The 27,954-nt window shown below is 37.5% G+C and overlaps 3 protein-coding genes and 1 pseudogene across 3 annotated transcripts; all 4 read left to right on the top strand.

Moving 5' to 3' along the window:
- The first annotated feature begins 7,382 nt into the window (after nucleotides 1-7,382).
- Nucleotides 7,383-8,315, top strand: LOC116521453 (putative olfactory receptor 14L1). Its single transcript, XM_032236124.1, has one exon. It carries the CDS (start codon nucleotides 7,383-7,385, stop codon nucleotides 8,313-8,315), a length of 933 nt encoding a protein of 310 aa, XP_032092015.1.
- Nucleotides 8,316-15,487: 7,172 nt separating this feature from the next.
- On the top strand, nucleotides 15,488-16,420 carry LOC116521452 (putative olfactory receptor 14L1). Its single transcript, XM_032236123.1, has one exon. It carries the CDS (start codon nucleotides 15,488-15,490, stop codon nucleotides 16,418-16,420), a length of 933 nt encoding a protein of 310 aa, XP_032092014.1.
- Nucleotides 16,421-20,929: 4,509 nt separating this feature from the next.
- Nucleotides 20,930-21,814, top strand: LOC116521451 (annotated as a pseudogene).
- Nucleotides 21,815-25,255: 3,441 nt separating this feature from the next.
- On the top strand, nucleotides 25,256-26,188 carry LOC116521450 (olfactory receptor 14I1-like). The gene has a single exon (XM_032236122.1). It carries the CDS (start codon nucleotides 25,256-25,258, stop codon nucleotides 26,186-26,188), a length of 933 nt encoding a protein of 310 aa, XP_032092013.1.
- Nucleotides 26,189-27,954: the final 1,766 nt, after the last annotated feature.

The raw sequence follows: 27,954 nt of genomic DNA, 5'->3' as shown, positions 1-27,954 counted from the left end.
TCCTAAGCCTGCAAGTACCCCCTTGCCACCAGATGATTGGTCTCCACTTGTATAGCCAGGAAAGTCCCAGTATGACTGCATCTGTCATTTGGGGGGCTATTATGAATTGAATTACTTCCCAGTGATCCACTAGTTCTAGTCTCACTGGTTCGGTCAAACTATAGGTGGCATAGGCTTCCCCCATTAGGGACCCGTCGACCTGTTCAAACCAGATTTGGTGGCCCAGTGTTTTTGCTCTGCTCCCCAGTTTCAGGACTGTGGTCAGGTTGATCAAGCATGTAGTGCAGCCTGAATCTATTAGGGCTTGAAAATCCCCTGGCTTCCTATCTTTGGGGCTGTGAGGCATATTGGAAAAAGGAAAGGGCAAATTGGTCCTCTCACCATTGAGTCATTTTTGCCTTGTGATCACTGTCATAGGATTCTGGTGACTGGTCATTATTGCCTTGTGTTTCCCTCACCTTCATCTGTTTGTGAAGGGACCTCTGCAGCCCAGAAAGCCTTCCAGGATGCATGGGTACCCCATTTGTGGCCATGTTCCTGTTGTGCCCTGGGTAGTAGCTCTGGCCTCAGCATCGAAGTTGGGGTCATGCACATGGATGCCATATCTCCTTGGCCCATCTCCTTGCATCTGTAACATTTCACTTCAAGGGTCGGCTGGTCTCAGGGCCCTCTGTGGTGCTGTGATTCCCCATCAGCTGTGTGGATTCAGATTAGGTTGACCTCTCTCTTTTGTATCCGGTTGATTTCTCATGTCGTTGGCATGCAGCCCAATGTCAACTTTTATTGCTACTCAAAACCACTCAGAGAGTCAGTTTAAAATGTCGTGGTAAGCATTTACTTGGGCAATCTGCTTGTCCAGACTTGTTCTGAAAAAATACACCAACAGATGCTCTAGTAAAGGGGGTAGCCTTCCAATGACTCTCCAAAATTTGCGGATGTGCTCTTTGATGGGGCGGCCCATTTGCTTTAGGTCACTGAGCTCATCTTCCGCATACAGGCCCTCCTTCACCTCCTCAAATCTGACCTCTAGCAGTCATAGGAAGTATGCCTTGCAGTTGGGGAGGGGCTTCTCCTCTTGTGGAGGGCTGCTAGCCATTCCCTTGCTTCTCCCTCTAGTCCTTCTGTGATAGTATTCACTATGGCTCTGGGGAATGAAGTAGTGGTCTCCATAGCATTCCAGGTGGGAATGATGAGTCAAGGAATAGGGCTAACTGGTCTGAGTTTCCATCAAACTTTCCTCTGAATTGGGGCGGTTCAATCAGCAGTGCCCTTCCCTCCTCCTATTGGCCACTTTATGCTTGCGTTTGATATGTCTGAAGATACTCCTCAGTTCTAATTCAGAGGGAGAGTTGAGATTGTCTGCCCTGGGTAGCCTACCTGCTATGTGGGAGAGGCACTGACTTCATCTTCCTTCTAATGGGTGGAAAGGTGGAGCTGCTTCTCATCATCTCAAGACGATCCACTGCTCCTCCCCTCTATTTTGGCATGCATAATGGGCTTTCTTCACGGAGGGTGATCCAGTCAAATTCCTCTCTTTGTTGCTCTGTAGAAGGGGCTCCCTTTGGGGCTTTGGGGGCCTGGCTTGATTTCAGTCTAGCATCCACTCCCCTCTTCCCAGCTGGCTTAGGGCCTTTTCCTTTTTCTGGACAAAGGGATGGGTGGAGGCTCAACTTTACTGTTTTTAGGGGTTGATTACTCATCTCCTCTTGCTTCGCTCATCTCAACTTTGATTTCTGATGGCTTCTTTCCAGCTCTGTTCGGATAGCTGGCCTTTTGCCATGGTCTTCTGAGTTTGACACCCCTGATATTTAAAAGCGAAAGATGGCTGTTTATAAAGTACCTAATGATGCCTGCTTCATAATAAGTGACCCAATATTGTAATACAAAAAGCACTGATTTATTAACTGCTTCATTAGGCATTCTTCATTAGGTATTTCTTATTCCCAGCCATCTTTTTCCCTTTTTTATCTGCTTTTGAACTTTGCCTGTGTCTCTGTCCTCCCTTTAGTCTGTCATAAATCATGTTATCCAATAGCTTCATTCATTTCAACCCAGCTACTGTAATCTGAGATCCAGCTCCACTGCTGCTCTGCATGGAATGTCAACACAGAGAGTTGACAACTGTGATATGTTCCTACATTTGTTATTTTTTATAGCAAAATGTTCTCTTTGGTTTGGTGGCCTGTAGTAAATGCCTATAACAATGTCATTTTTTTTAATCCATATGGAATTTAGGAGGTTTCCATCCTTAATTTTGTGCATTTCTGTAGATATATAGAGATCTTTTATATATAATGCAACTCCACCTCTTCTTTTGTTAGGTCTGTTTCTTTTGAATAGTTTCTATCATTCCATCAGTACATTACAGACAGTAGTTTCATCCCACCAAGTTTCACTAATGACAACTATATGATATCTGCCTTTATGTACTAGTCTTTCAATTTCCCCCATTTTGTTCCCTAAACTTGAGCATTAGTATATAGAGATTTGAGTCCTTAATGGCTCATGAGCATATTTATTTATCTCCTCCTTTGCAACTTTTTTTCCACTCTTTCCATCATTGTGTGATTTATTATGTTGGGGTTTATGTTTAAGATCCTACAGATTAACCTAAAAATCCTAAATATTATTTACCCTACCCATTCATTTTTAGTTTAAAGCCCTCATGATAACTTGAGTCAATTATATTCCAAAACATTCTTCCCAGTTTTTGTAGGTGCAGCCCATCCCCTACCAAAATTCTGACATGGAAGTAATGCATACCATGATCTAGGAATCCAAAGTTCTCTTGCTGGCATTAACCCCTGAACAAGTTATTAATTTCCAAAAACCTTAGTTCTCGTATTGGAAGTTGACCTATCATTGTAAGTATAGGTGAAAACACCACTTGTGCTCCTAACACTTTAACTATTTTGCCTAACTGTTCATAAACTCTTTGTATTGTTTTTAAGTTCATTTTTGTGTTGTTCGTTCATATGTGAAGGATGAGAAAGGGGTAATAATCTGTGGGTTTGATTATTTTCAGCTACATCTTTGATTTTTGCCCCAGGAAGGCAATATACTGTATATATTTCATACAAATGGGATAATTTACAGAATGTATTCAAAGTCCAGGAGCCATCATTTCTGAGGAAATAAAATTTTGGAAAAATTGTAGCAGCTTCTGTCAGTTTGCATTACAACTACCTTACATTTTGACGTATGAAGGACAAACTGCAATATTTTTCTTGAAATATACTAAATATATATTATTTTCACAATCAGTCTTCCCATTATGATTGCAATGTCTCCAAAATATGGCCAGGAACAGCTCTCACTCAGCAAAATGTTTAATATTCAAGATAATGAACAGAAAATGAGCTGACAAGCTTTTCTTAGGGATCACTTACAGTATGTCACAAAACATCAAAATTATGCTGCATGTCACTATGCTTTCATTATTTTAAAAAAATCGAAAGATCTAATTACATAATTACATTTTCTAATTACATTTGCTGCATGAATTCTTCTGATTATTAAGTAACAGTAATTACTCCACAATAGCAAAATAAATAATAGAAGACATTAATAACATATCATCCTTAACTTAAAACTAAAACATTATATAAAATTTGGACAGTTTAGACTTTCATAAATCTGATAAAGTCAGATTAATTGCTCATGAGTTTTTAATTATTCAGTCTACAAATTAGTCATTTCCCTCCCATTATAATAATAAAGACATTTGGGCAATTTCTTTTATTTTATTTTTAAATCCATTGTGTCCCCACAGGTTATTTATAATATACTATTAACTGAGACTGTTATTTTAAAAAAATGCTTGGAGAAATGGCAAGGAAAAATAGATAAAATCTCATGAAGCTACAGAATAATATAAAATTTTACTGACTTTGGAAGGAGAACACGAACAAAGTAAAGAAATCTACCCTATCCTATCCTATTGTATTCTAACAACTTTATTATCAATTTTCTCTAAACTTCATTGTAGCAATATTCAAATGAGTAAAACCATAAAAAGAAATAATAAAGATGCAAATAAATCCCTTCAAAAATCAATTTTCCAAACTGATGTAAATCACTTAAATGTACCAGATACTCATTTAATGATGTATTAAATTATACTTTTCCCATTTTAAAAATATTATGAAATCTATGTAATGGCTATATTTATTCATGTTTTATTAATTAAAAAGCCTTTTCATACATTATAATTATATATTTTTGTATTTTATATATTCTCTGTGTGTTTGTGTATGTGTTTGTGTATGTGTATGTGTGTATGTACCACACAATGGCTCCAAAATTGTAGGGAGATTCTCCACCACTTTGCTAATAGTGCTAGCCTGAAAGCTGAAGATGCACATGATCTACTACTTCTAGAAATGAAAATCAAGAAGTATAGTAGAAAGAAAAGATTGATCATTAAATATAAAGAATAACAAACCAATGGCATCACGAACAGCAACCATATTCGAATTGACAGTGAAAATATTGAAATGGTGAATAGTTGACCCTAAAAGGCAGAAGCTATCAACAGTACATGTAGACTTACGGCCTTAATTGAGCCAAAAATTTCCATGGCTAAGCAAGGTAGTTGTTAAACATGTTTTGTCCAACTTTCCAACCTTTTTTTGCCATTGTTATTAAGAAAATCGGTTGTAAGGTGATTGATGCATTTGTTGAAGAAATATGCCCCTTCCCTTTGACTTCGCTTTCTGTAAGATTGCAAGTGGTTTTCACATGACCTGGGGATAGTGCAACTATGATAAACATATGCAAGCTGCTAAGTGTCCAAATTTTGATCTCCTGATCATGGGATGCTGTAATGGTTGTAAGTACAAAAAAAGTGCTGTTGTAATTTTGAAAGAATATTAAATGAATGGTTGTAAGTCGAGGACTACCTGTATAGGAAGCAGAAATCAAGAAATATTATGTGAACTAGCAATTTCTAAGAAGCAATGAAAAAGATATATGGATGGCAAATGTGTCTACATCTGCAAACATCAGAAATGTGCAGACATTTGTTTTCCTTAGTGAACTTTATGTAACAAACTTACATTTGACAGAAGCAGGACAAGAGTATTAGCATTTTTCTTGGAAAAGAATTCTGAAAATAAAATGAATAGCTAGGAAAGCAAAAAATGAATAATTAATTAGTTCTCAGTTGAGGTATAAAATGACCAGGTTTATATTCTCATATTTTGAGCATTTATGCAAAGTCATAGAGTTCTGAACAAATTTATAAGACTGAGAAAAACTGAAAGAAAAAAGAATGGGATGATTAGAAAGAGCTGAAAGAGATGAATAGATTCATTAACGTCTGAGATCTGAAGGACTATGTTAAGAACTGATTGATCATCCTAGAGAAAATCTATGTGTTTGCTAAGAGTGAATGCAAACTTGATAACACATGATCAGCCTCTAAACTTTATCGAAGTAGATAAATGTTTATTCTTCCATTTATTTTATAGGTAAATTATAAAATAATATTTTTAGATAAGAATGGGGAAATGGCAACACAATTTCATGCCATTTTGTAGCAGATAGCACAAACATTGCAAACTGTATCTTATAAAATAAAGGGAAAAATCTGAATATTACTTCACTTCATTTGCTTACAAACAAACAAACAATATTTCAATTTAATATGCATGATTAATGTTCTAATTTTCTCATTTCTCCAAAAAATAGCTACATACAGCTTTTATACAGTAAACCTATTATCTTTAGGATAATATAGGAAATTTGTTTGAAGAGGACTGGGAAATATTTTTAGGGATCACATATACAGCAGTAACCTTAAAAAAAAATCCTTATATCATCGTTCTCTGTCATTATTTTTTAAATAGGACCTTATTTCTAAGGACACCTGATAAATATCCTGCACAAATAGCAACAATATTATTCAGAGTAGAAGCATTTTAGATTTCTATAACATGAAAATATACAGTGTTACAGTTAGTCTTCAACTAGTTTGATATAACCTTTCATATTATTGACCCTGCAAGTTACTTCTCCTCATCTCAATTAAAACAATACCAATTCTAGGGAAATAATCTAAAGAGTGAAAAAAAAAAGAATTCTACAGTCTACTCCCAAAAGAGACAATTTTGTAAAAAAAATCTATGGGGAAATGTGCTTGGATAAAATAACAGCAGTAGTTCACAACGTTCAGTAAATCTCACAAATAGCTGTAAAAAATAGATCAAGATGGCTAAAGATGGTGAGTCATTTACTTATTTGATTTTGAACTTATTCAGCAAAAGCTTCTTTTGTCTTTTATTTGTATACAATTATTAAATTTATTTACTGCCCATCTTTTCTAGAAAATTTTATTGTATTGGCTTACAAGAAAAATAAGCCAACATGAAACCTTAAAATAATAAATAATAACACCTAAAATTATTTTTAAATTGCCAGGGATGGGAAGGAAGGAAACAAGCAAGATGCACATGGGGAGGAGGGGAGGTCTTGTCTTATTCCATTGTCTTGATTGAATGTAATCCACTAAAGTCAATGATTAAGTATCAGCTGTGTTTGGAGTTTTATATAATCCTTGTGTAATCTATGTTAGTTTACTTGCCTTTATGCCCTCATTTTAATTATTAACATGTCCTTACACCTTTCTTAATGTTCAAGGTGAAACCTTCTCTCAAAAGGCATTTTCATTCTGTTTCTAAACCATTGATTTATCATTGATTTTTTTTAACTGATTATAAACCTTCAGCTTATAGAAAGTCTACTCTCCCATGCATACTTTGGATCTAGTAACTTAATAATTCCAAGTGGAAGGAACTTGGATACTTCCATCTGAGTCCTTTGACCATCTCAACAAAGACACCCAAATTTTGAATCTAATTGGACCTCACACATGAGTACTGAAGAAATACCTTAAATTTTAAAATGTATTCTCAAATATTTCCCAGTTCAGTAAATATAATAATGCCTTAAGACTTGGCTGTTGTCTTTAGTCATGATCTTTAAACTACCTGATGCTTCTTTATGGTGAATTTTGCCAGCTTTCACAATGCCATTTTAGACACTACTGTAACATTCACTGTTCCTTTTTGCTCTAACATCATCAATCAGTTCAATTGTGAAATCCCATATTTACTTAAGATTGCATTCCTGGTTTATTTGTAACTGAAATTTGAATTATAATATACTCTTGTACATTTGGGTCTGGTTGTTTTGTTTTTGATATTTAAATATCCTTTAGGTGAAATAGCAAGAAAATTATATAAAATCTAATGAAAATTCATTAGAGCAAAAATAAATCTGTAAGAATAAATGTGGATCAAGATGGTGAACCATCCACTTATTTATACTTTCAATATTTAAAATTCCTTTTCTTTTTTCTTCTAGGGTACAAAGTTTTAAGAATGGATAATGACACATCTGAGTTTATTTTGTGGGAATTCTCAGAAATTTGGGAGCTACAGATTATGCACATGGCTTTACTACTGATACTGTATTTGATGACATTATCAGGGAACCTTGTCATTATCTCTGCTATTGTTTTTGACCAGCACCTTCACACCCCCATGTATTTCTTCCTGTTGAATTTAGCCATACAAGACATTGGGTCCATTTCAGTCATTGTCCCAAAAGCTGTTTTTAATTCTCTCATGAATGTTAGAACTATTTCTCATTCTGGATGTGTTGCCCAAGTCATGTTCTTCTTCTTTTTCTTGACTTGTGATGTATCCCTCCTTACTGTGATGGCATATGATAGGTATGTAGCCATTTGTAACCCTTTACATTATGAAATGATAATGAACATGAATGCCTGTATCAATATGATTGGAGGGGTATGGACAGCCAGCATTCTCAATGCTACATTACACAGTACTGTCACTTTTATGACACCTTTCTGCTCTAATATTATTGATCAATTCTACTGTGAAATCCCTTATTTACTTAAGATTGCCTGTCCTGGCTTATATGTATCTGAAACTGGAGTTATAATCTTCAGTTCTGCATTAGCACTAGGTTGTTTTATTTTTCTGCTTGTGACTTATGTGCGTGTCTTCTCTGCTGTTCTGAGAATTCCTTCAGTTGAAGGAAGAACAAAAGCCTTCTCTACTTGCCTACCACACATTATTGTTTTCTCCATATTTTTATTCACTGCTAGTTTTGCTTATTTAAGAGCTATATCTGATACTCCACCCGATCTTGATTTCATAATTACAATAATGTATTCCATTGTTCCACCCATGATGAATCCATTAATCTACAGCTTGAGAAACAAGGACATCAAACTTTCCCTTTCAAGACTTTATAGTCACATGACACTGCATTTTAAAGCAATATGAATCGTGTACCAAACTAGGTTATCATTTGATCAGGAAGGATATATATCGATTCCCAGTAAGGGTATGGCTAGCTGATGAGAGCTAAATAGCTCGAAATAGATCTATACTTTTCTCCCTTTATTTATTTATCAGCACAAATACAACATATATATATATTGTATGTATGTATGTATGTATGTGTATATGTATATGTATATGTATATGTATATGTATATGTATATGTATATGTATATGTATATATATGTTTTCTATATATATATACACACACATACACACACACACACACACACACACATACACATACACACACACATACATACATACATCCTTTCTGATCAAATAATAATATGTTATATAGCATTTATGCTGATAAATGACACAATATGTTTGTTTGTGTGTGTGTATGTATATGTAAATATGAATTATAAAACTTACATAGCCATTTCTCCCAATTGCAGACAACATACATTAGATTAGAATATTTATTTCATTTGTTCTTGAGCTCTATTTTATATATGTAGAGACTGATGGTATTATGGTCCATTGAGTCAATACTGTTCCCTCGTGACCATGGGACAGGTGTCTGCAGATTTCTTGGCAACATTTTCAAAAGTGGCTTGGCAACATCTTTTCTTCATTTTTCCATGTCTCATACAGGCAGTCTCTTCCAAGTCTTCATATGATATTTGTAAATATAAAAATATTTCAAATGAAGATTAAATGCACTTTGTTATTAGAACATAAAACTTTAGGGATGCAAAGCATATATTTATTAACAATATTAATTGTTTACTGATACCTATACTGTATTGATGTCATAGAATTTACCATCAGAAATAGTCTAACATCTATTGAAATTTTTGATTGTGTAGTTTTCCCATGTTCACACAAAATACGATTATTCAATGTCCTATTCCATACAGTATCTAAAATGTGCATGTTGAATTGATTGAACAAGAAAAAGTATTTATAATAAATAATTCATGGGTCACAATTATTTTAAAAATAATAATAATTTGTGTTTCTCTCTAGTGTCAATGGTTATAATTATTTCCAGCAAGTAGAAACAAACAAAATAATAAAGTCATTTAGCCTTTAGCATAGGAAAGACTGAAACCTTTTTGAAATATTCAATAATTGTTCTAAAATAAAAACCACAGTATCAATATAATTTTAGATATAACAAGTTTTATTAATCAATACTAAAGTCTTTATTAGCCTATGTTATCATTTGGGCATGAGAAAAAGAATAAAATGTTCATTTTCATAATTTTCCATTAGATTTAGTGGTGTCATCCATTCTATTATATTTTTACCTTTAAATGGTCTAATTAATTTTAAAAGATCCAGGAAGCTGAATTTTATAGAATTTTTACATTGCTCAAAAGATATGTAACATTAAAAATGAAATATAGATTAGGGATACAATTTTTTGTCTTGTTAACCTTTTTCAATTTACAAAGTAAAACCCCATAGAATTGAGTGCATATTATGTCTTTGGAAATCTATTGAACTTGTAAAGTAAAATATATGCTTCAGTGACTTCTTTTCTAGATAACTGAATTACATACTATTACTATATGATACTATGTTTAAAAAAATGATTGAAAATGTGGTGCACTGAGTTACCTCTGATTCTTGGTAGCTATGGGACATACATGTCTAATTTTCTTTCCAACATTTTATGAAGTAGCTAAGATAAATATGTTGAACTAGATCAGGCTGGACCCATGCTCATTTCCTGCCCTTTTACTTAACCACTATAATGGTTGTCTCTGTCATAAAACATACATTAAGGTTTGTTTCTTTTGCCTGATTCCAAAGTTCAGAGATAAGTATCACAAGAGAAGTTCAATGAAAGGCAGCTAACAAATATAAAATTAGAATTAGAAGTATGACATATTGAATGAAATGGAACTTTGCATATTTCCAATAGTGATGCAGTACAGAAAGCCTGTAAATGATATATTTATTAGCAGAAAACATTAAATAAATGTATTTGAAATTAAATAATCTGTTTGTTTTAGGAAAAACTATTATAAATTGTGTTTAAAAATCCATATGCACAATGTTTAAAATGTATATGGATATTGATGTGTAATTTCTAATAAAGCTTCAATGAGAAACTTAATACACATGAGTTGTTTACCATCCCTCTTTACTGAGGTTTTATTTTTTGTACTTTAATATATTTGTTCATTTATATCATCTTTTAGTCATCAAATTCTATGCAGCTTACATAGTAAGATCTATTTATCTATGATAGTTATATAGAAAGATGTTTATGAATCAAGGTATCTCCCATTTTTTGAAGCATCAAATTAATCTGAATAATCCACTCTTTATGAAAAAAGTTCATCTTCTATTAAAACTCTCTGATTAAAAATGCAGGGAATAAGATCTAAGTAGTTTTCCTTTTTACAGGATTTATTGGCACATTTCTTATTTCTTCAAGAAAATAAAGTTAAGGTAAATATGGAGGTTTGAACCTGTTTCAATTTATTAACAAATTAAACCAATCCAGCTGATCTTCATTATATTTTAAATCATATTTTGTGGCTGGTCACCAATTCAATATTCAGAGAAAATTTAGTATTGATACTGTAATGAGAATTTAGAAACAACACATTTAATATTTGAAATATCAAAATTTCAAATATTAAAATTTACAGAAATGGAAGAATGACATTTTAATTTATAGAAACAATATGTATGATTAAGGTAAGGGTAAAGAGATTGTGTAGATATTTGTATTAAGTAAATGTCAGCCTCTGTTCTACTACTTTCGGCTGCCATTAAAACGGGGAGGGGGGCATTGTATTTGGGTGGGGAAGTGTCAGTGCAGGAGTGCCTGTAAAAAGGGAGTTGTTCTCACCATCTACTGCGCATGCTGCAGACAGAGGATTTGCTGCCAAGGCCAACTGTCCGGCATACCAGCCTGATGATGCTTTTTGAAGATGTCTACCACATGACACCTGTGGGGTGTACTGATTGGACTATGAGATGGGGTTACCAAGGGGAGGGGGTTGGGTCACATATTGATATCTATGATTACGTACACTTTTGCCTCAGATCTTGCTTTGCCTAGCTACTATCACCTCATGACCAGTAAAAGTACTCTTAATTCTCCAAAATGGAGTTGAGTGGTTTCTTTCTTGGTTACTGAGGGAAGCAGCCCTGACACTAACTGGATAAGTTTAATATAGCATTTAAATGATGTGATATGTGCACTGATAGGGCAGTGGTTAAACTGCAGTATTGCAGGCAACTCTACCGAAGTTGGAATTTGATCATGATTGGCCTTCAGGTTGACTCAGCCTTTCATTCTTCTAAGGTAAATAAAATGAGCACCCAGATTATTAGGACAAAATGGAAATAAAGTTCACATTGTAAACCATCCAAAAGTGAAAGCACTCTGTGGTGAATATATAAATCTAAATCCTATGGTTTTGTGAATGTAGTGTCAGGCCATTCTTCATTACAATTTTAATGCATGCATATTGGTTCATCTTCCCAAATAATATTAGCACTTCACATTTACAAGTAAACATGATCTCAGGACTGAATGAAACATTGCAAACTTTCCCATTTAAAAAGAATTTGGAGAAATAGTATCTAACATCTTCATTATACTTTTCTTCCAAACTTCATTGTAGCAATATTCACATGAGTAAAACCATAGACACATATAATAACAATGCAGAAAAATCCCTCTAGGTTTCAGTTTGCCAAACTGGTGTAAATCACCTAAATCAGGGGTGATATCCAGCAGGTTCTGACAGATTCTGGAGAACCAGTAGTGGAAATTTTGAGTAGTTCAGAGAACTAGCAAACGCCACTTTTGACTGGCACCAGAGTAGGGTAGTAATGGAGATTTTGCAATATCCTTCCCCTGGAGTGGGGTGGGAGTGAAGATTTTGCAGTTTCCTTTCCCTGCAACTCCCACCAAGCCATCCCCACAGAACTGGTAATAAAACAATTTGAATTTCACCACTGACTTAAATGTATCACATACTCATTTAATGATATATCAAATTACACTTTTTCCCACTTTAAATGTATTATGAAATGGTGGAACTTGAGGATTATCTATACAGGAACCAGAAATTGAGAAACATGCTGTGAACTAGCAGTTAGTAATGAGCAATGAAGGGTTTGAAAAAGATATATAGATGTGGGATGTGTCTACACCTGCAAACATCAGAAATGTGCAGACAATTGTTTTCCTTAGTGAACTTCATGTAATGAACTTGGATTTCACAGAAGCAGGACAGAAGTATTGACATTTTTCTTTCACTTTAGCGTTGAAGAAGAATTATGAAAATACAATAAATAGATAAGAAAAGAAACAAATGGATAATTGAAAAAAATCAGTCAAGAGTTCTCAGTTAAGGTATATATGACCAGGTTTATATTCTCATATTTTGGGCATCTTATTCAAAGTTATAAAGTTCTGAATAAGTATATAAGACTGAGAAAACTGAAAGGAAAAAGAAGGGGATGATTAGGAAGAGATGGATAGATTCGATTACAGTTGAGATCTGAAGGACGATGTTAAGAATTATTGAACATCCTAGAGAAAATCCATGTGTTTGGTAATGGTGAATACAAACTTGAAAACACATAATGAATCAGACTCCAAACTTTATCAAAGTAGATAAAAGTTTATTCTTCTATTGATTCTATAGAGTAAATGAGAAAACAATACTTTTTTACATAGGAATGGTGAAATGGTAACAATTTCCTGCCATTTTGTAGCAGATAGCACAAACATTGCAAACTGAATCTTGTAAAATAAAGGGAAAAATCTGAATATGTCACTTCACTTACAAACAAAGCATATTTCAATTTAACATGCATGATTAATTTTCTCATTTTCTCACTTCTCCAAATATAGCTATGCACAGCCTTTATATAGTAAACCCTTTATCTTCAGGATAATACAAGAAATTTATTTGAATAGGACTGAGAAATATTTTAATGGCTCACATTACAGTGAACTAAAAAGAAATATCCTTATATCATCATCAGACAATATTTAAAACAAGAACAAATAGCTAAATCTAAGGACATCTGCAAAATATCCTGCATAAATAGCATCAAAATTTCTCTGAGTTGAAGCATTTGAGATTTTCATAACATGAAAATGTACAATGTTATAGTTGACGTTCATTTAGTTTGATATAACTTTCCTATTATTGAGCCTGTAAGTTACTCCCCCGTCATCCCAATTAAAACAATAGCAATTGTAGGGAAATAATCTAAAGAGTAAATATATATATATATATATATTTTACAGTCTACCCCCAAAGGAGACAGTTTTGTAAAAAAAATCTCTGGGGAAATGTGCTTGGATAAAATAACAGCACAACAGTTCACAACATACAGTAAATCTCACAAATAGCTGTAAAAAAATAGATCAAGATAGCTAAAGATGGTGAGTCATTTACTTATTTGATTTTGAACTTATTCAGCCAAAGCTTCTTTTGTCTTTTATTTGTATACATTTATTAAGTTTATTTACTGCCCATCTTGTCTGGAAAAGACTTGGTTTGTGAAAAATCTCACATGAAATGTGGTTGGATAAAATATCAGCAGTGGTTGCACAATGTACAGTAAATCTCGCTGATAGCTGTTAAAAAATAGATCAAGATGGCTAAAGATTGTGAGTCATTCATTTATTTGATTTTGAACTTACTCAGGCAAAGCACCTCTTGTCTTTTATTTCTATATATTTATTAAACTTATATGGTGCCCATCTTGCCTATAAATGACTTGGTGGCTTACAATCAAAAATAGATCAACATGAAAATTTAAAATAATAAATACGAGCACCTAAAATTGTTTTTAAATTATCAGGGTTGTGGAGGAAGGAGGCAAGATGTACATGGGGAAGAGATGGGGTCTCACCTTATTCCATTGTCTTGTCTGAATTTAATCCACTGAAGTCAATGTTTAAGTATCAGCTGAATTTGGGGTTTTATATTATTTTTGTGCAATCTATGTTCATTTACATCCCTTTATCTCCTCATTTTAATGTTTAAGATTTTCTTATAATCTTTGTAAATATTTTAGATGAACATACTCTAAAAAGATATTTTCATTCTCTTTCTAAACCAAAGTCACTAATTAGAACAAGTATTGATTTGTTTAAAGGATTGAAAAGCTTCAGCTTACACAAAGCCTACTGTCTCATGCATACTTTGGATCCAGCATTCTAATAATTCCAAATGGAAAGACCTTGACTGAATTCGGATACTTCCATCTACGTCCATTTGACCATCTCAACAAAGACACCCAAATTTTGAATCTAATTAGACCTCACACATGAGTACTGAAGAAATACCTTAAATTTTAAAATGCATTCTCAAATATCTTCAACTTCAATAAATTTAATAATGCCTTTGCTATTGTCTTTAGTCACCATCTTTACACTCCCAGGTGCTTCTTCATGATGAATTTTGCCAGCTTTCTCATTGCCATTTTACACACTACTGCAACATTCACTCTTCCTCTCTGCTCTAACATCATCAATCAGTTCTACAATGAAACCCCATATTTACATAAGACTGACTGTTCTGATTTATTTGTAACTGAAATTTGAATGGTAATGTACACTTCTACATTAGAATCCAGTTGTTTTGTCCTTGATATTTAAAAATATTTTCAGGGAAATGGCAACAAAATTATATAAAATTTCATGGAAATTTAGTAGAGCAAAAAGTCTACAGGCTTTAGAAAGACAATAAGATAATAAATAAGGAAACCTGTAAGAATAAAAATTAAAAGGGGATTAAAAGGGCAAGCCCTTCACTTATTTATACTTTGAATTATACATTAACTCTAACCCTTTCTTCTTTTAAATATTCATAAAGCTCATTTTTCCTTTGCAATTAAAATTCAAATGAAATATAAATTACAAGAGATTGCAGCATACAAAGAAAAGATTTTTCAAGCATTTTTCTTTAAGCACAGAGATGAAATCATATCCATATCCATGTCATATATCCTAAATCCTCTCTTCTATTGTATTGGTACTGCTACTGTAGTGCAGAATATTTTAATGCATTTCTGGAAAAAATAATGTAATGTTCACTAAATTTTCATTGGAAATTTATAAAATAGCAACTAATTTCTTTTCTTTTTTTCTTCTAGAATACAACATTTTAAGAATGGATAATGACACATCTGAGTTTCTTCTCTGGGAATTCTCAAAAAATTGGGACCTACATGTTATGCGTATAGCTTTACTACTGATACTATATTCAGTGACAGTAACAGGGAACCTTTTTATCATCGCTGCTGTTGTTTCTGACACACACCTTCACACCCCCTTGTACTTCTTCCTGATGAATTTAGCAATGCAAGACATTGGTTCAGTTTCAGTCATTATTCCCAAAGCTGTTTTTAATTCTCTTATGAACACAAGGCGTATTTCTCATTTTGGATGTGTTGCTCAAGTCATGTTGTTCTTCTTTTTCCTGAGCTGTGATGTTTCTGTCCTTACTGTTATGGCCTATGATCGGTATATTGCCATTTGCAACCCTTTACAATATGAAATGATAATGAACAGAATGGCTTGCATCAAAATGATTGGCAGCATATGGACAGCCAGTCTTCTCAATGCTTCATTACACACTATTTTTACATTTAGGACTCCATTCTGCTCTAATATTATCAACCAGTTCTTCTGTGAAATCCCATATTTACTTAAGATTGCTTGTTCTGGTTTATATGTATCTGAAATTGCAGCTCTAATCTTCAGTACTACATTAGTATTGTGTTGTCTTATTTTTGTTCTTGTGACATACGTGCATGTCTTCTGTGCTGTTTTGAGAATTCCTTCAGTTCAAGGAAGGAAAAAAGCCTTCACTACTTGTGTGCCACATATTATTGTCTTCTCCATATTTTTCTTTACTGGTTCCCTAGCTTATCTGAGGCCCATATCTGACAGTCCTTCCCACTTTGACTTCATAAGTAGTATTATGTATGCGATTATTCCACCCATGATGAATCCATTTATCTACAGCTTGAAAAACAAGGACATCAAAGTTGCTCTTTCAAGACTTTTTAGTCAGATGTTATTTCATTTTAAGGAAGTATGAATTTTATACTTATTTATTTCCTGAGTTGACATAGGATAGATGCTAAATTCCAGCATTACCTATTTGTTAACTCTTAACTTACCCTTAGAAAATATATATTTCATATTATTTTTATTCAGGATATGTGAAAAGATACTGAAATAAATTATAAAAGATAGAAAAGATCAGTTAGATTTCAAAACAAAAAATGTTGCATACACAAACACATTTAATGAGATAGCATCATAAGTCTTTAAAATATTTCCAAATGCATTTTTAAGAGCAGAAAAATTTGAACAAATTTGACAGCCATTTTTGTATAATATGGGAATTGCATGCAGGATCATCAAAATATATTTTAAACTATTTCATCTATCATGCTCCCCATCAAATAAATTTATTAAAAATAGATTTAATAAAAGCTATATTATCCAGATAAAATTATCTGTCAACATATTTAGAAGCAAGAGAATAGGAGATAGTTTGGTCCCATTAATATTTTAATCTATAGAAAATAAAGTCTTTGATTCAATTCACTTTAGGCATGACTTATTTTATAAAGCAAATATTGTTTTAATTAAATTCAATTGAAGATGTTACATAACTGGGCAACAAAGCAATTGCAAAAAATCAAACAAGCTGAGAGATACCATAGTTCAACCCTGGGCTCCAGATAATCTCATGTAACTAAATAAAAAGGAAAGTAAACTTCAAACTAGTCCAGAAACCTTTATAAGTTTTTTACAAAGTCATTCTTTAATTAGTTAAATATCATAGGATAATGATTTTAAAAAGTACGCAATCATTCTTTTAACATAGGAAAAGACTGAAGTTTTTTGTAATATCCAGTAATTTTTCTAAAATAGATAGATATAGATCAGGGGTGCCAAAACTCAATTTCATTGAGGGCCACATCAAGGTTGTGATTCACCTCAGGGAGTCAGGATGGGGTGTGCCTGGGATGGCATGGCTGAGGTGTGTGCGGCTGGGGAGGCATCACCAGCTCCAATGCTGCTGTTCTCGCTCTCCTTGGCCAGGTTGCTCATGCTGGAGGGCAAAATGTATGGGTCAGAGGAGGCCCACTCCCTCTCCTTGCAAGGAGACTTTGCTTTGTAACTAAACCATCCTCAGCAATAGGATGGGATACCACCTGAAGAAGTCAGGAGGAGGGGACAAAGGGATGGCAAAAGGCAGCGGGGCTGCTGGTGGCCAAGTGCTAAAGCAGGATTTTCCCCAAACTCTCACTCTCTCTTGTTATAATCTCCTTCCTTTCTCCCTGCCCCTTCCCCTTTTCCCCTTTCTTTCTTTTCCCTTCCTTGTTCACTTTCTTTTCTTTCCTTCTTTGTCTTTGTCTTTCATCTTTCCCTTTTTCTTTTCCTGTCCCTTCTTGGATGTTCAAATGCAAAAGGGGAAACATTTCTCAATGTTTCCTTGCTGTGATCAAATTTTGCTAGTTGGGACCACTTTTGCTAGTTGTGGCCACTTAAAAGACTGAGAGCAAACCAGGCTCAGTTTATCTCATGCTTGCATTTATTGCGGGAGTTCACAGACAATAGTACAGCTGTGGCTGTACTGTGATAGTTCATCAGAACTTCTCTGTTTTTTATGTGTGACAGCTTTAGCATTTTGGAACAGAGGTAAATTGCTTGCTTTTCTATTAATACAAATCCTTAAAAGGGTCCTGCCATAGTCTAATTCATACTGGAATTATAGCAAAGGAAAATATTTTTGCTCACTCTGCTTTGTCCTGTTTTCCCCACTTAAAATGTTTGTTTGCACACATGAGGAGGAGCTCACAATTTAAGAATATCAATGTGCCTTTCCTTAAGTGCACATGAGATAACTCAGGATGGACAAGGTCATGGGCACCTAGGGATAGAACAGTCCCTCAAGGCCTCCGCACCCCACTAAGATACCTCATGTTTCTCCCTCCTTTCCTGCCACACTGGACTCACTTTGAAAATATCTGTCTCCTCTCTATCACTGTTTTTTTGCCTTTGAGGGAGGGAGAGGAGAATTGGCTTGAAAATCTTTTTGTGCTGAGAATGGATGCTTCTGGATGCCATAATATCATGCAGGTTCAGGCACCTATCCTCTTTTGCAAAGTCAGGAGCCCAGAAACTTTCATTTTCAACCCAAAAAGTGTTTGAAGTGTCCGGCTCCTGTTCCTTCCCCCTGAACTGCTTTCCACCTCTCCCTGTCCACTAAAATCTGCTGCAGACAGAGCTCCTTAAACAACCCATTCCATGGCTGGAGCCAGGAAGGTAGCCATGAAATTGGTGGGGTGCAGGACCCAATGCTGTGTGTGGCCCAGGTGCACTGCTCACTCACATGCACAGGCCTTACTCTTTGAGTGTGCCCTTCACACCTGCATCCAGCCTGCCAGAATTTACCATGCCAGGGGAGGAATGAGACCCATTGTTTTATGGAGCACACTTGCACACAAATGGTCCGTCTGTGTGCAAATGGGGCACTTGGAGCGATCTTTGAAGGCAAGACCACTGCTGTGCTTCTACTTTCTTCAGCTTGGATTTATTCAGCCACCCAGGCTGCTACCGATAGCAGCTACCTGAGTAGCCATGATTCCCCTTCCAGCCAGCCAGCACCACCTGACCTACTTCCTGCCTGGCCAGCTGGCTGTGGCAAACTCTCATCATTCTTCTCTTCCTCCCTGCTCAAGTGACAGTGGGCTTCATGGGACAATGAGGTCTCATTCCTCCCCTGGCACAGTGAGCTCTGGCAGGTTGGACATAAGTGTCAGGGTCTGATCCCATGGTCCTGCCTTGCTGAGTTGCGTTCCTGCATTCAAACAGAAATGCTGGCTCTTTAATCAGAATCGTCCAGTACCAATGGATGTGAAGAATGGTGAGGTTTTCCACCATCCATCTGGTCAGACAGGGAGTAGGTCAGGCGGGGCTGGCTGGCTAGATATCATGGCTGCTCGGGTGACCCCTGCTGCCACTACAGGCTGCATCTGAGCTGAAGAAAGTGGAGGCGCAGAAGCAGGCTTCCTCCCAAATATCACTCCAAATGCCCCATTTGCATACAGAATCCCCATTTGTATGCAGCTATGCTCTGTGGGACAATGAGGTCTCATTCCTCCCCTGGCATGGCAAACTCTCGTATGGCAAACAGTAAAGTCTGTGCTTGTAGGTGAGCAGTGCACCTGGGCCATGGCTAAGGTGACCAGATTTTCAGATTGGTAAAGAGGGACACCTTTGACCGGGGAAGGGGGGCCTTGATTAAAAATTTCATATGGAGCAATAAAAATTTTCATACAATGCAAAAATAGTATTGTAATATTTTTTTATTTTATCATAACTACAATTTACAAATATAAATTGTAACTGTTGCCAAAAATCAAAATTTTGATCACGTGACCATGATGATGCTGCAATGGTCGCTAAGTGTGAAAATGGTCATCAGACACTTTTTTCAATGCCATTGTAACTTTGGTCACTAAGCCCATTATATCACCTTTCTTGCCACAGTTCTTAAGTGAATAACTGCAGCTGATAAGTTAGTAACATAAGTGATCTGTGATAAGAGCCTGGAGGAAACACTTTGTGGCTTTGAGGTGATAGAAGCTACTTGAGATCGACCAATCAATCAGTTCAAGATGTGGAGACTCTGGAAAGAGTGCAGAGAAAAGCAAGAATGATGATTAGGGGACCAGAGGATAAAATATATGAAGAACAGTTGCAGGAATTGTGGATTTCTAGTCTATAGAAAAGAAGATCTAGGAGTGACATGATGGCAGTCTTCCAATATTTGAGGGGCTGCCCCAAAGAAGAAGGGGTCAGCCTATTCTCCAAAGCCCCTGAAGGACAAGAAACAATTGAAACTAACCAGGGAGAGAAGCAACCTAGAACTAAGGAGAAATTTCCTGACAGTGAGGACAATTAACCAGTGGAACGGTTTCCCTCCAGAAGTTGTGGGTGATCCATCACAGGAGGTTTTGAAAAAGATAGCGTACAACAGTTTGCCTGAAATGGTATCAGGTCTCCTGCTTGAGCAGGGGGTTGGACTAGATGATCTCCAGCTCCGGTATTCTGCATTCTTCTCTAAGAAAGACAACAGGGGCTGGAAAGTCCATTTAGGGGCTTGCAATGGCCATTGCAACCCTCATTCCACAATGTCTGTGTTGCAACTGTTGACCAAGGCTCTGGTCAAATCAGAATTGAGCTGGAGGGGACCTTGGAGGTCTTCTAGTCCTTCCCCCCCTCAAGCAGGAGATCCTATCCATTTTAGACAAGCGGCTGTCCAGTGCCTCTTCTTAAAATTTGCTGACTGACGCTGCGGCTGAGCTGAAGCCGGCAAAGCCCAGCACCCCTGCCTGCCCAGCTGAGGTGTTCCTAGTGGAGGAGGGGGAGGGGGAGGCACCTCCGCGGCCCCCCATCCACCCATATTTAGCCTCATAGCAAAAACAAAGTACAGTGCATCGCTATAACTTATTAATACATCATAAATTCTCAAGCACGGGGGCCACCACAAACCGCACAAATCAAGCCCTCCAAGATACAAACCCACATGAGTTATTACTTTGTACATTCGTTCTCAGGACGCTACCCTAATGCCCCAGACTATCAGCTGTTAAATTATGGGGCCGGCAGATCCATGGATGGATCCTACAGAGATCCAGGCAACATGCACTCCAGCTCTTACGGGGGATACAAATATAATGGAATGGATCTGAGCATCAGCGGATCAGCCACCACCACCTCCTCCTCCTCCTCCAGCCAAATTGAAGTTTGAAGTTTGAAGTTTTGTTTTATTTATATTCCGCCCTATTCCCTGCAGGGACTCAGGGCGGCGAACAACTTAAACGGGGAAGGGAACATACAGAAACAAGACAAGTATTTAAAAATAACCAACAACCATACCTGTCGAGAGGGGAAGGGAGCTCATCAACCCCAGGCCTGCCAACACAGCCAGGTTTTAATGGTTTTTCGGAAGGCCGGGAGAGAGGCGAGGGTCCGAGTCTCCACGGGGAGTTTGTTCCAAAGGGCCGGAGCTGCAACAGAGAAGGCCCTCCCTCAGGTCGTAGCCAGATGGCATTGGCTGGTAGACAGGACCCGGAGGAGGCCGACCCTGTGCGATCTAATGGGTCTTTGGGAGGTTGGAGAGAGCTCTTGCGTCTTTTCTGCCCAGGCAGCGCTCGAAAGCAAGTTAAGAGAGTTCAGCTGCTCCCTGTCCTGTCCCGAATCCCTCCCTTACACAAGCAGCACCAGTAGTGGTGGTGGTGTCAACGAAAGCCATGGAGGCAAGACAGCCGGGTCCTCCCACGCCAACCAGTAGCTTCTGTCAGCGCAGTTAGCGTCACCGTCCTCACAAACCGAAGAGAGCAGTTCTCAAGCCAACAATGGTGCCCGAGTTCAGACGGAGCCGAACGCCACCTCCACACCGGCTGCATAAAGCCTGCCCCCTTCTTTTCTCCCACCCACCCCCTTCCCAACGGGACAAGAAGGTGGAGGGCTGGTCTTGCAAACGAGGATCAGTGCACCCGCTGCCTCCCCCTCCCCCTGGAGGAGCTCTGCAGCGGGACAGACAAATGGAGGGGGAGATTGCCCCTTTCTCCTCCGAGCCCCCAAACCCCATCTTCCCTGGCCTGTACCCCTGTGCCCAGGCTCCTTTGGGTTTGGGGGTAATCCGAATGGGTGGAGCGGGGGATCCCCAGGGCAGAGGCCTCCTGGTGCAACGGTCTTCCGCAGCTCCGGAGCGAACCTTCGTCTTCCCCGCCCAGGATTACAAGGCTGGAGGCCTCGGCAGCAGCCACCCCCACCCCCAGCTGGCCAACCCTTGCCCATACCATGAGCGGCGGGATCCATGCAGTTCCTCTCCTCCCCGGCACCATCCTGTGGGCATGCAAGCGCTGGGTGTGAGCTCTGAATGGCCGGCCAGCCCGGAAGGCTGCCGGCAGGGCTCGGCCGCCATTAAGCAACAAATGTTTCACTGAATGGTGGCCGAGGGGCATGCTAAGCTGCGCGGGCCGACGTGGAAGGCAAGCCAGCACTTCAAAGTCATGCAGGCACTTTAACGTGCCCCTTGGCTGCCATTCAGCGAAACATGTTTCCATGAATGGTGGCTGAGTTCTAAACTGCCGGAATGACTTTGAAGTGCTGGCTTGCCTTCCGCGCGGGCTGACATGGAAGGTAAGCCAGCACTTCAAAGTCATGCTGACATCTTACCATGCCCCTTGGCCACCATTCAGCAAAACATGTTTTGCTGAATGGTGGCCGAGTTCTAAACTGCCGGCATGACTTTGAAGTGCTGGCTTGCCTTCCATGCGGGCCGACGTGGAAGGCAAGCCAGCACATCAAAGTCATGCCAGCACTTTAGCGGGCCGGCAGGCAGGGCTGGAGCGAGCGAGTGAGCGTGCTCCATCCTGGTGGGTGCATGAGCAGGGCACTTTTCCAGCACTCCTGTGCCTGGAGAGCTCCGTCTGAATATGAGCCTGGGATCCACTGCTTGCACTCCCTTGCTCCACCCCGCCACCCACCTTCCCTATCTAGGGGCTCCTGCAGCAGAAGTAGCAGAGTCGCGTCAAGCGCCACTCTTCCTCCCCACTCTTCCCGCCTGGATGCCCAAAGCCTCCCAGCCCGCACGGTCCAGGGCGAGTCAGCTGCAGTGCAGCGGGTGGCGATCCCACCACCATCCACCCGCTCACTCACCCCACCCATCACTTACTCTGAGTTTGGAGAAGAAGTGGTGGCCCCTGGTGGCTCTTTTCACGGAGGCTTTCCCACGGCTTGTCTGGAAGTGGGGCTGGAAAGGCGAGCTCGCACCCCCGCCCATCCGCCCACTCACTTGCTATGCTACCCCACCCATGTGAGCGGCAGCAGATGGGCGGGGGAGCGAGTGGAAGAAGGGGCCAAAATTAAGTGGGATCTTTTGGGAATGGCCCGGGCCGCGAGAAAAATTATGAAAAGGCATGCCTGTCCCGCCAAATGCAGGACACCTGGTCACCTTAGCCATGGACAGCATTGGTTCCTGCATCTAGCCTTAGATCTGACCAGTAGCCTGCCCTCGAGCCAATGAAGGACTTCCCAGCCTTAATTTATCCTTAATTTAAAACTGAAAGATTATAAAATTGAGACAGTTTAGATTCTCATTAGTTTAAAACTGACAAAGTCTGATTTAGTGCTCATATATTAATGAGCATGTAAATTAGTTGCCTCCCCTTCCCCCAATTCCCAATTATTGTAATAAAGGCACTTGGGCAATCATTTAAGCAGATTTTGCTTCTTTAAAAAAACCCAATTATCTTTCCCGCAGTAACTTATTTATACTATTAATTGAGACATGCATTCTCTCCCCGCCCCCCATTATTCTTTGGGGAAATAGTAAGAGAAGTTAGATAAAAATCTTATTGAAATTCAGCAGAGCATAACATCTTATGGCTTTAGAAAGACAATAAGAAAAAATAATAATGAAATCTGTATGATTACATATGGACAAAAATGGTGAGTTATTCATTTATTTTGATTTGCTCATTATTTGTCTGTTTGTTCCTTTAAATTTTCATAGGTATTTCCTTCCCTTTCTTTTACAATTATGATTCCAACTGAACACAGATTGGAATACAGAATTGTTAGCTATCTACAGAGAAATGATTCTTCAGTAAAAAAAAAAATATTGTTAGAATATAATACATCTTAGATTAATTGAGTAAAGTAAGAAAGCAAGACCTTCCCCCAGAATTCCGAAGCCTCTCCCACCTTCAGTTATTATACAAACAGGTTAAAAGCTGAAGAATGAGTATTAAGATTTACCATGGCTTACTGTTAATAAATTTCAAGTTATTTTTCTTTAACCATTTTGATTATATCCTCATTTTAGTATAGAAACTAGGTTTTTGGGGGGGCTTGGAATGTAAGGTTCTGTCACTATTTAAAATGGACTCTCTGAGAACATTTTCATTTACTTTTTAAACAAAGTAATCCTATAGTTCTTAATTCAGATAAAGAATTGTAGAATAAAATTGAAGGCTCTGATTTGAAGCCATTTTTTAAATCTCAATTTTGCATAAAACAAAGTAGAGAATACAAAGAGTCAATGTATTTTTCTTACATGAATGCCATAATTGAAACATTTCAGTTTATTAAGGTCCATTTGCCAAGAAAGTTTACAATGATGGTTTTAAAAATAATGAAACAAAAACAACCCACATTTGCTAAAATTAACAAATTTGGCAAATCCCAAACCAAAATAATCATACTTCTACAACAGTTAAAGAAAAGAGTTTAGCGGGTGGGGAGAATTTATACAGAACTCTAGAGTTATGCCAGTAAAAGCTAAAAACTTCTTATATGACAATTTAAACTTGTGTATTATGGTATATTAAATTCATTTCAACCAGTAATGGTAGCATATTGTATTTGCCAGTTACAACATGCCAGTTAAAGATGAAGAATCTTTTTTAAAAAAAAGAGAGAGAAAGAGAGGGGAAGAGCAAAGGTAACCAAATCACATTGATATCTTTAAATATAGTTGGATTCAAATCCAAGTTCCAGCACTTTCTATCTGTTGAATAAGAAATATTTGCTTTCTTTAGATCCCCAGTGCTGATGAATTATTGTTACAAAAGACTATAAAATGATGCCCTAAGATTTGATAATCATGATATTAATGATTAAAAATATGTGTCATCACCCTAAACTTTAAGGAAGCATAGTCATAGAAATCAGTTGAAAATAGAAATCAAATTTATTCAATATTTGAATAAATTTGTAAAGTCGGTTTTCAATCTAATATCCACAAAATGCAGTATTCCACAGATAATTCAAAATGATATTGAACAGAAATATTTTAACAAATCTTTTTTTCCCTTTTTCTTCTAGGAACGTATTATTAAGAATGGATAATGACACATCTGAGTTTCTTCTTTGGGAATTCTCAGAAATTTGGGAGCTACGGGTTATGCACATAGCTTTACTACTGATATTGTATTTAATGACATTATCAGGGAACCTTCTTATCATCTCTGCTGTTGTTTGTGACTATCACCTTCACACCCCCATGTACTTCTTTCTGTTGAATTTAGCCATGCAGGATATTGGTTCCATTTCAGTCATTATCCCCAAAGCTGTTTTTAATTCTCTCATGAATATTAGGACAATATCTCATGGTGGATGTGTTTCCCAAGTCATGTTCTTCATGTTTTTCTTGAGCTGTGATGTATACCTTCTAACTGTGATGGCATATGATCGGTATATTGCCATTTGTAACCCTTTACAATATGAAATGACAATGAATAGGAAAGCTTGTATGAAAATGATTGGTGGTGTATGGTTTGCCAGCTTTCTCAATTCTTCATTACATACTATTTCCACTTTTATTACTCCATTCTGTTCTAATATTATTCATCAGTTTTACTGTGAAATCCCTTATTTACTTAAGCTTGCCTGTCCTGGTGCGTATGCATCTGAAACTGGAGCTTTAATCTTCAGTACTACATTAACACTAATTTGTTTTACTTTTGTCCTTCTGACTTATGTACGTGTCTTCTCAGCTGTTCTGAGAATTCCTTCAGTTAATGGAAGGAAGAAGGCCTTCTCCACTTGTCTGCCGCATCTTCTTGTCTTCTCCCTATTTGTGTTTACAGCTTTCTTTGCTTATTTATCAGACATATCTGTCAATTCATTCTACCTTGGCTACATAATTACAATCCTGTATTCCATTATTCCACCCATGACTAATCCATTGATTTACAGCATGAGAAACAAGGACATCAAACTTGCTCTTTCAAGACTTCTTAGTCAGAGATTATATAATTTTTTAAAAATATGAACTGTCTACCTATCTATGTATACATTTGATCAGGAATGAGAAAAATAGACATACAATATATATTGATATAATCATCACATTTATTGCAAATTATTCTAGCTTATAATGTTCATTTTGTTCTTTTATAAGTTTCATTTCATCTTTGCTGATGTGGCTATGGTCCCTTAAGCCAACACCAATTCCTGGTGAGTATGAAACATGTTTCTCAGTTTTGATGGCAGCATTTTCAAAACTGGACTGCCAACATTTTATTTCAAGTATCCATCTCACATGGGAAGATTCCTTCAAGTCAAATTCAATTCTAAGCAAGATCATGGAGGGCTACTTTAAGAATTTTTATGCTCGGATCACATTTACTTTTATTGGCTCATTATATTAAATCCCAATATGACATGTTCATTCTCGTCCAAAATTATCTGCAACTTCAATTCCCTCTATCACTTCTTCTTTGTTTGTAAGAATTAGGTCCAGTATAGCTTTTTCTCTAATTCCTTCCTTCTAGCTTCTGGATGACAAAATTATCAGCTAGGTTGGTTATGAATCTGTTCAATCTCCCACTTTTTTCAGAGTTTGTCTCCCATTTGATAACAGGGTAGTTAGTTATACTACTGTTGTAAAGTACCCTAACGATGCCTGCTTCATAATTAGTGACTGAATATTGTAATACAAAAAACAGTGATTTATTAATAGCTTCATTAGGCATTCTTCATTCATTTCAACCCAGCTACTGTAATCTGAGATCTGGCTCCACTGCCGCTCTGCATAGAATGTCAACACAGAGAGTTGACATCTGGCTCCCCTCACTTTTCAAAGGCAATCTGTACAAGCAAAAACAATTTGAGTACCAGTATGGGATTCAAGGCTGTGTCCTCCCCCCAGGCTTATTTGAATTTTTTCATGGAATCTCTCTATAAAGTGATCAGCCTGGATATTTCTACTCTTTACCCAAAATGCCTTTGACAAGGGATAGTCCTTCCACTTAATTAAGTTCTAAAGTTGCCTCCTGTGCCACCTCGAATCAAGGATGTATTACACCTCATAATAGGTTTGACCATTATGACCATAGGGCCCGGGGGCTCCAGGGGCAATGGTCTCAGAGTGGATCCGACCACAGGTTTTAAGAGGCTACTATGGAATACTGGGTGTACCTTCCCTAGCAGTCAGGAAAGCACTGAGACTGGGTTGATGATCTTTACTATGGGGAATGGTCCCCCAAATTTTGGTCCCAGTTTCTTGCTAAGGAGTCTTAACCTCAAATATTTTGTGGAGTCTTAACCTCAAATATTTTGTGGAGAGGTAAACCTTCTCTCCTATCAAGAATGGTCGTTGCAGAGCTTGGTGCTTATCTGCCTGTTTCTTATAGGTTTGTGCTGCTTTAGCTAGCACTTTTTTCACATTCTCCCAGGCTGCTTTTAGCATTGACATCCAGTCAGTCAAACTGACTGAGAAAGGGGGAACCCTTGGATACTCAGGCATTGGGACGAAGTCCATGCCGTTCACTTCTTTGAACACTGTTATTCCTATGCTGCTGTGAACAGCATTATTGTATGCAACCTCAGCGAAGATCAGAAGGTCTGCCCAATTGGACTACTGATCCAGTTCATGTGGAGGAGAGGAGGAGGAGAGCCTTCTCGGTGGCATCTCCGACCCTATGGAGATTCGTACCCTCACCACCCTCCAGACCTTCCGCACAGCCCTCAGAATCTGGCTATCCCGTCAGGCCTGGGGCTAAGATTGTAACCCGCCTGAATGGTATGAATGTTGTG

Source organism: Thamnophis elegans, chromosome Z (assembly GCF_009769535.1).
Source record: "Thamnophis elegans isolate rThaEle1 chromosome Z, rThaEle1.pri, whole genome shotgun sequence".
NCBI classification, from domain to species: domain Eukaryota; kingdom Metazoa; phylum Chordata; class Lepidosauria; order Squamata; family Colubridae; genus Thamnophis; species Thamnophis elegans.
This window is presented reverse-complemented; position numbering and strand designations above follow the sequence as displayed.

What these genes read in the sequence shown, in the direction of transcription:
- LOC116521450 (XM_032236122.1), top strand. Translation starts at nt 25,256, where the DNA reads ATGGATAATGACACATCTGAGTTTCTTCTTTGGGAATTCTCAGAAATT.
- LOC116521452 (XM_032236123.1), top strand. Translation starts at nt 15,488, where the DNA reads ATGGATAATGACACATCTGAGTTTCTTCTCTGGGAATTCTCAAAAAAT.
- LOC116521453 (XM_032236124.1), top strand. Translation starts at nt 7,383, where the DNA reads ATGGATAATGACACATCTGAGTTTATTTTGTGGGAATTCTCAGAAATT.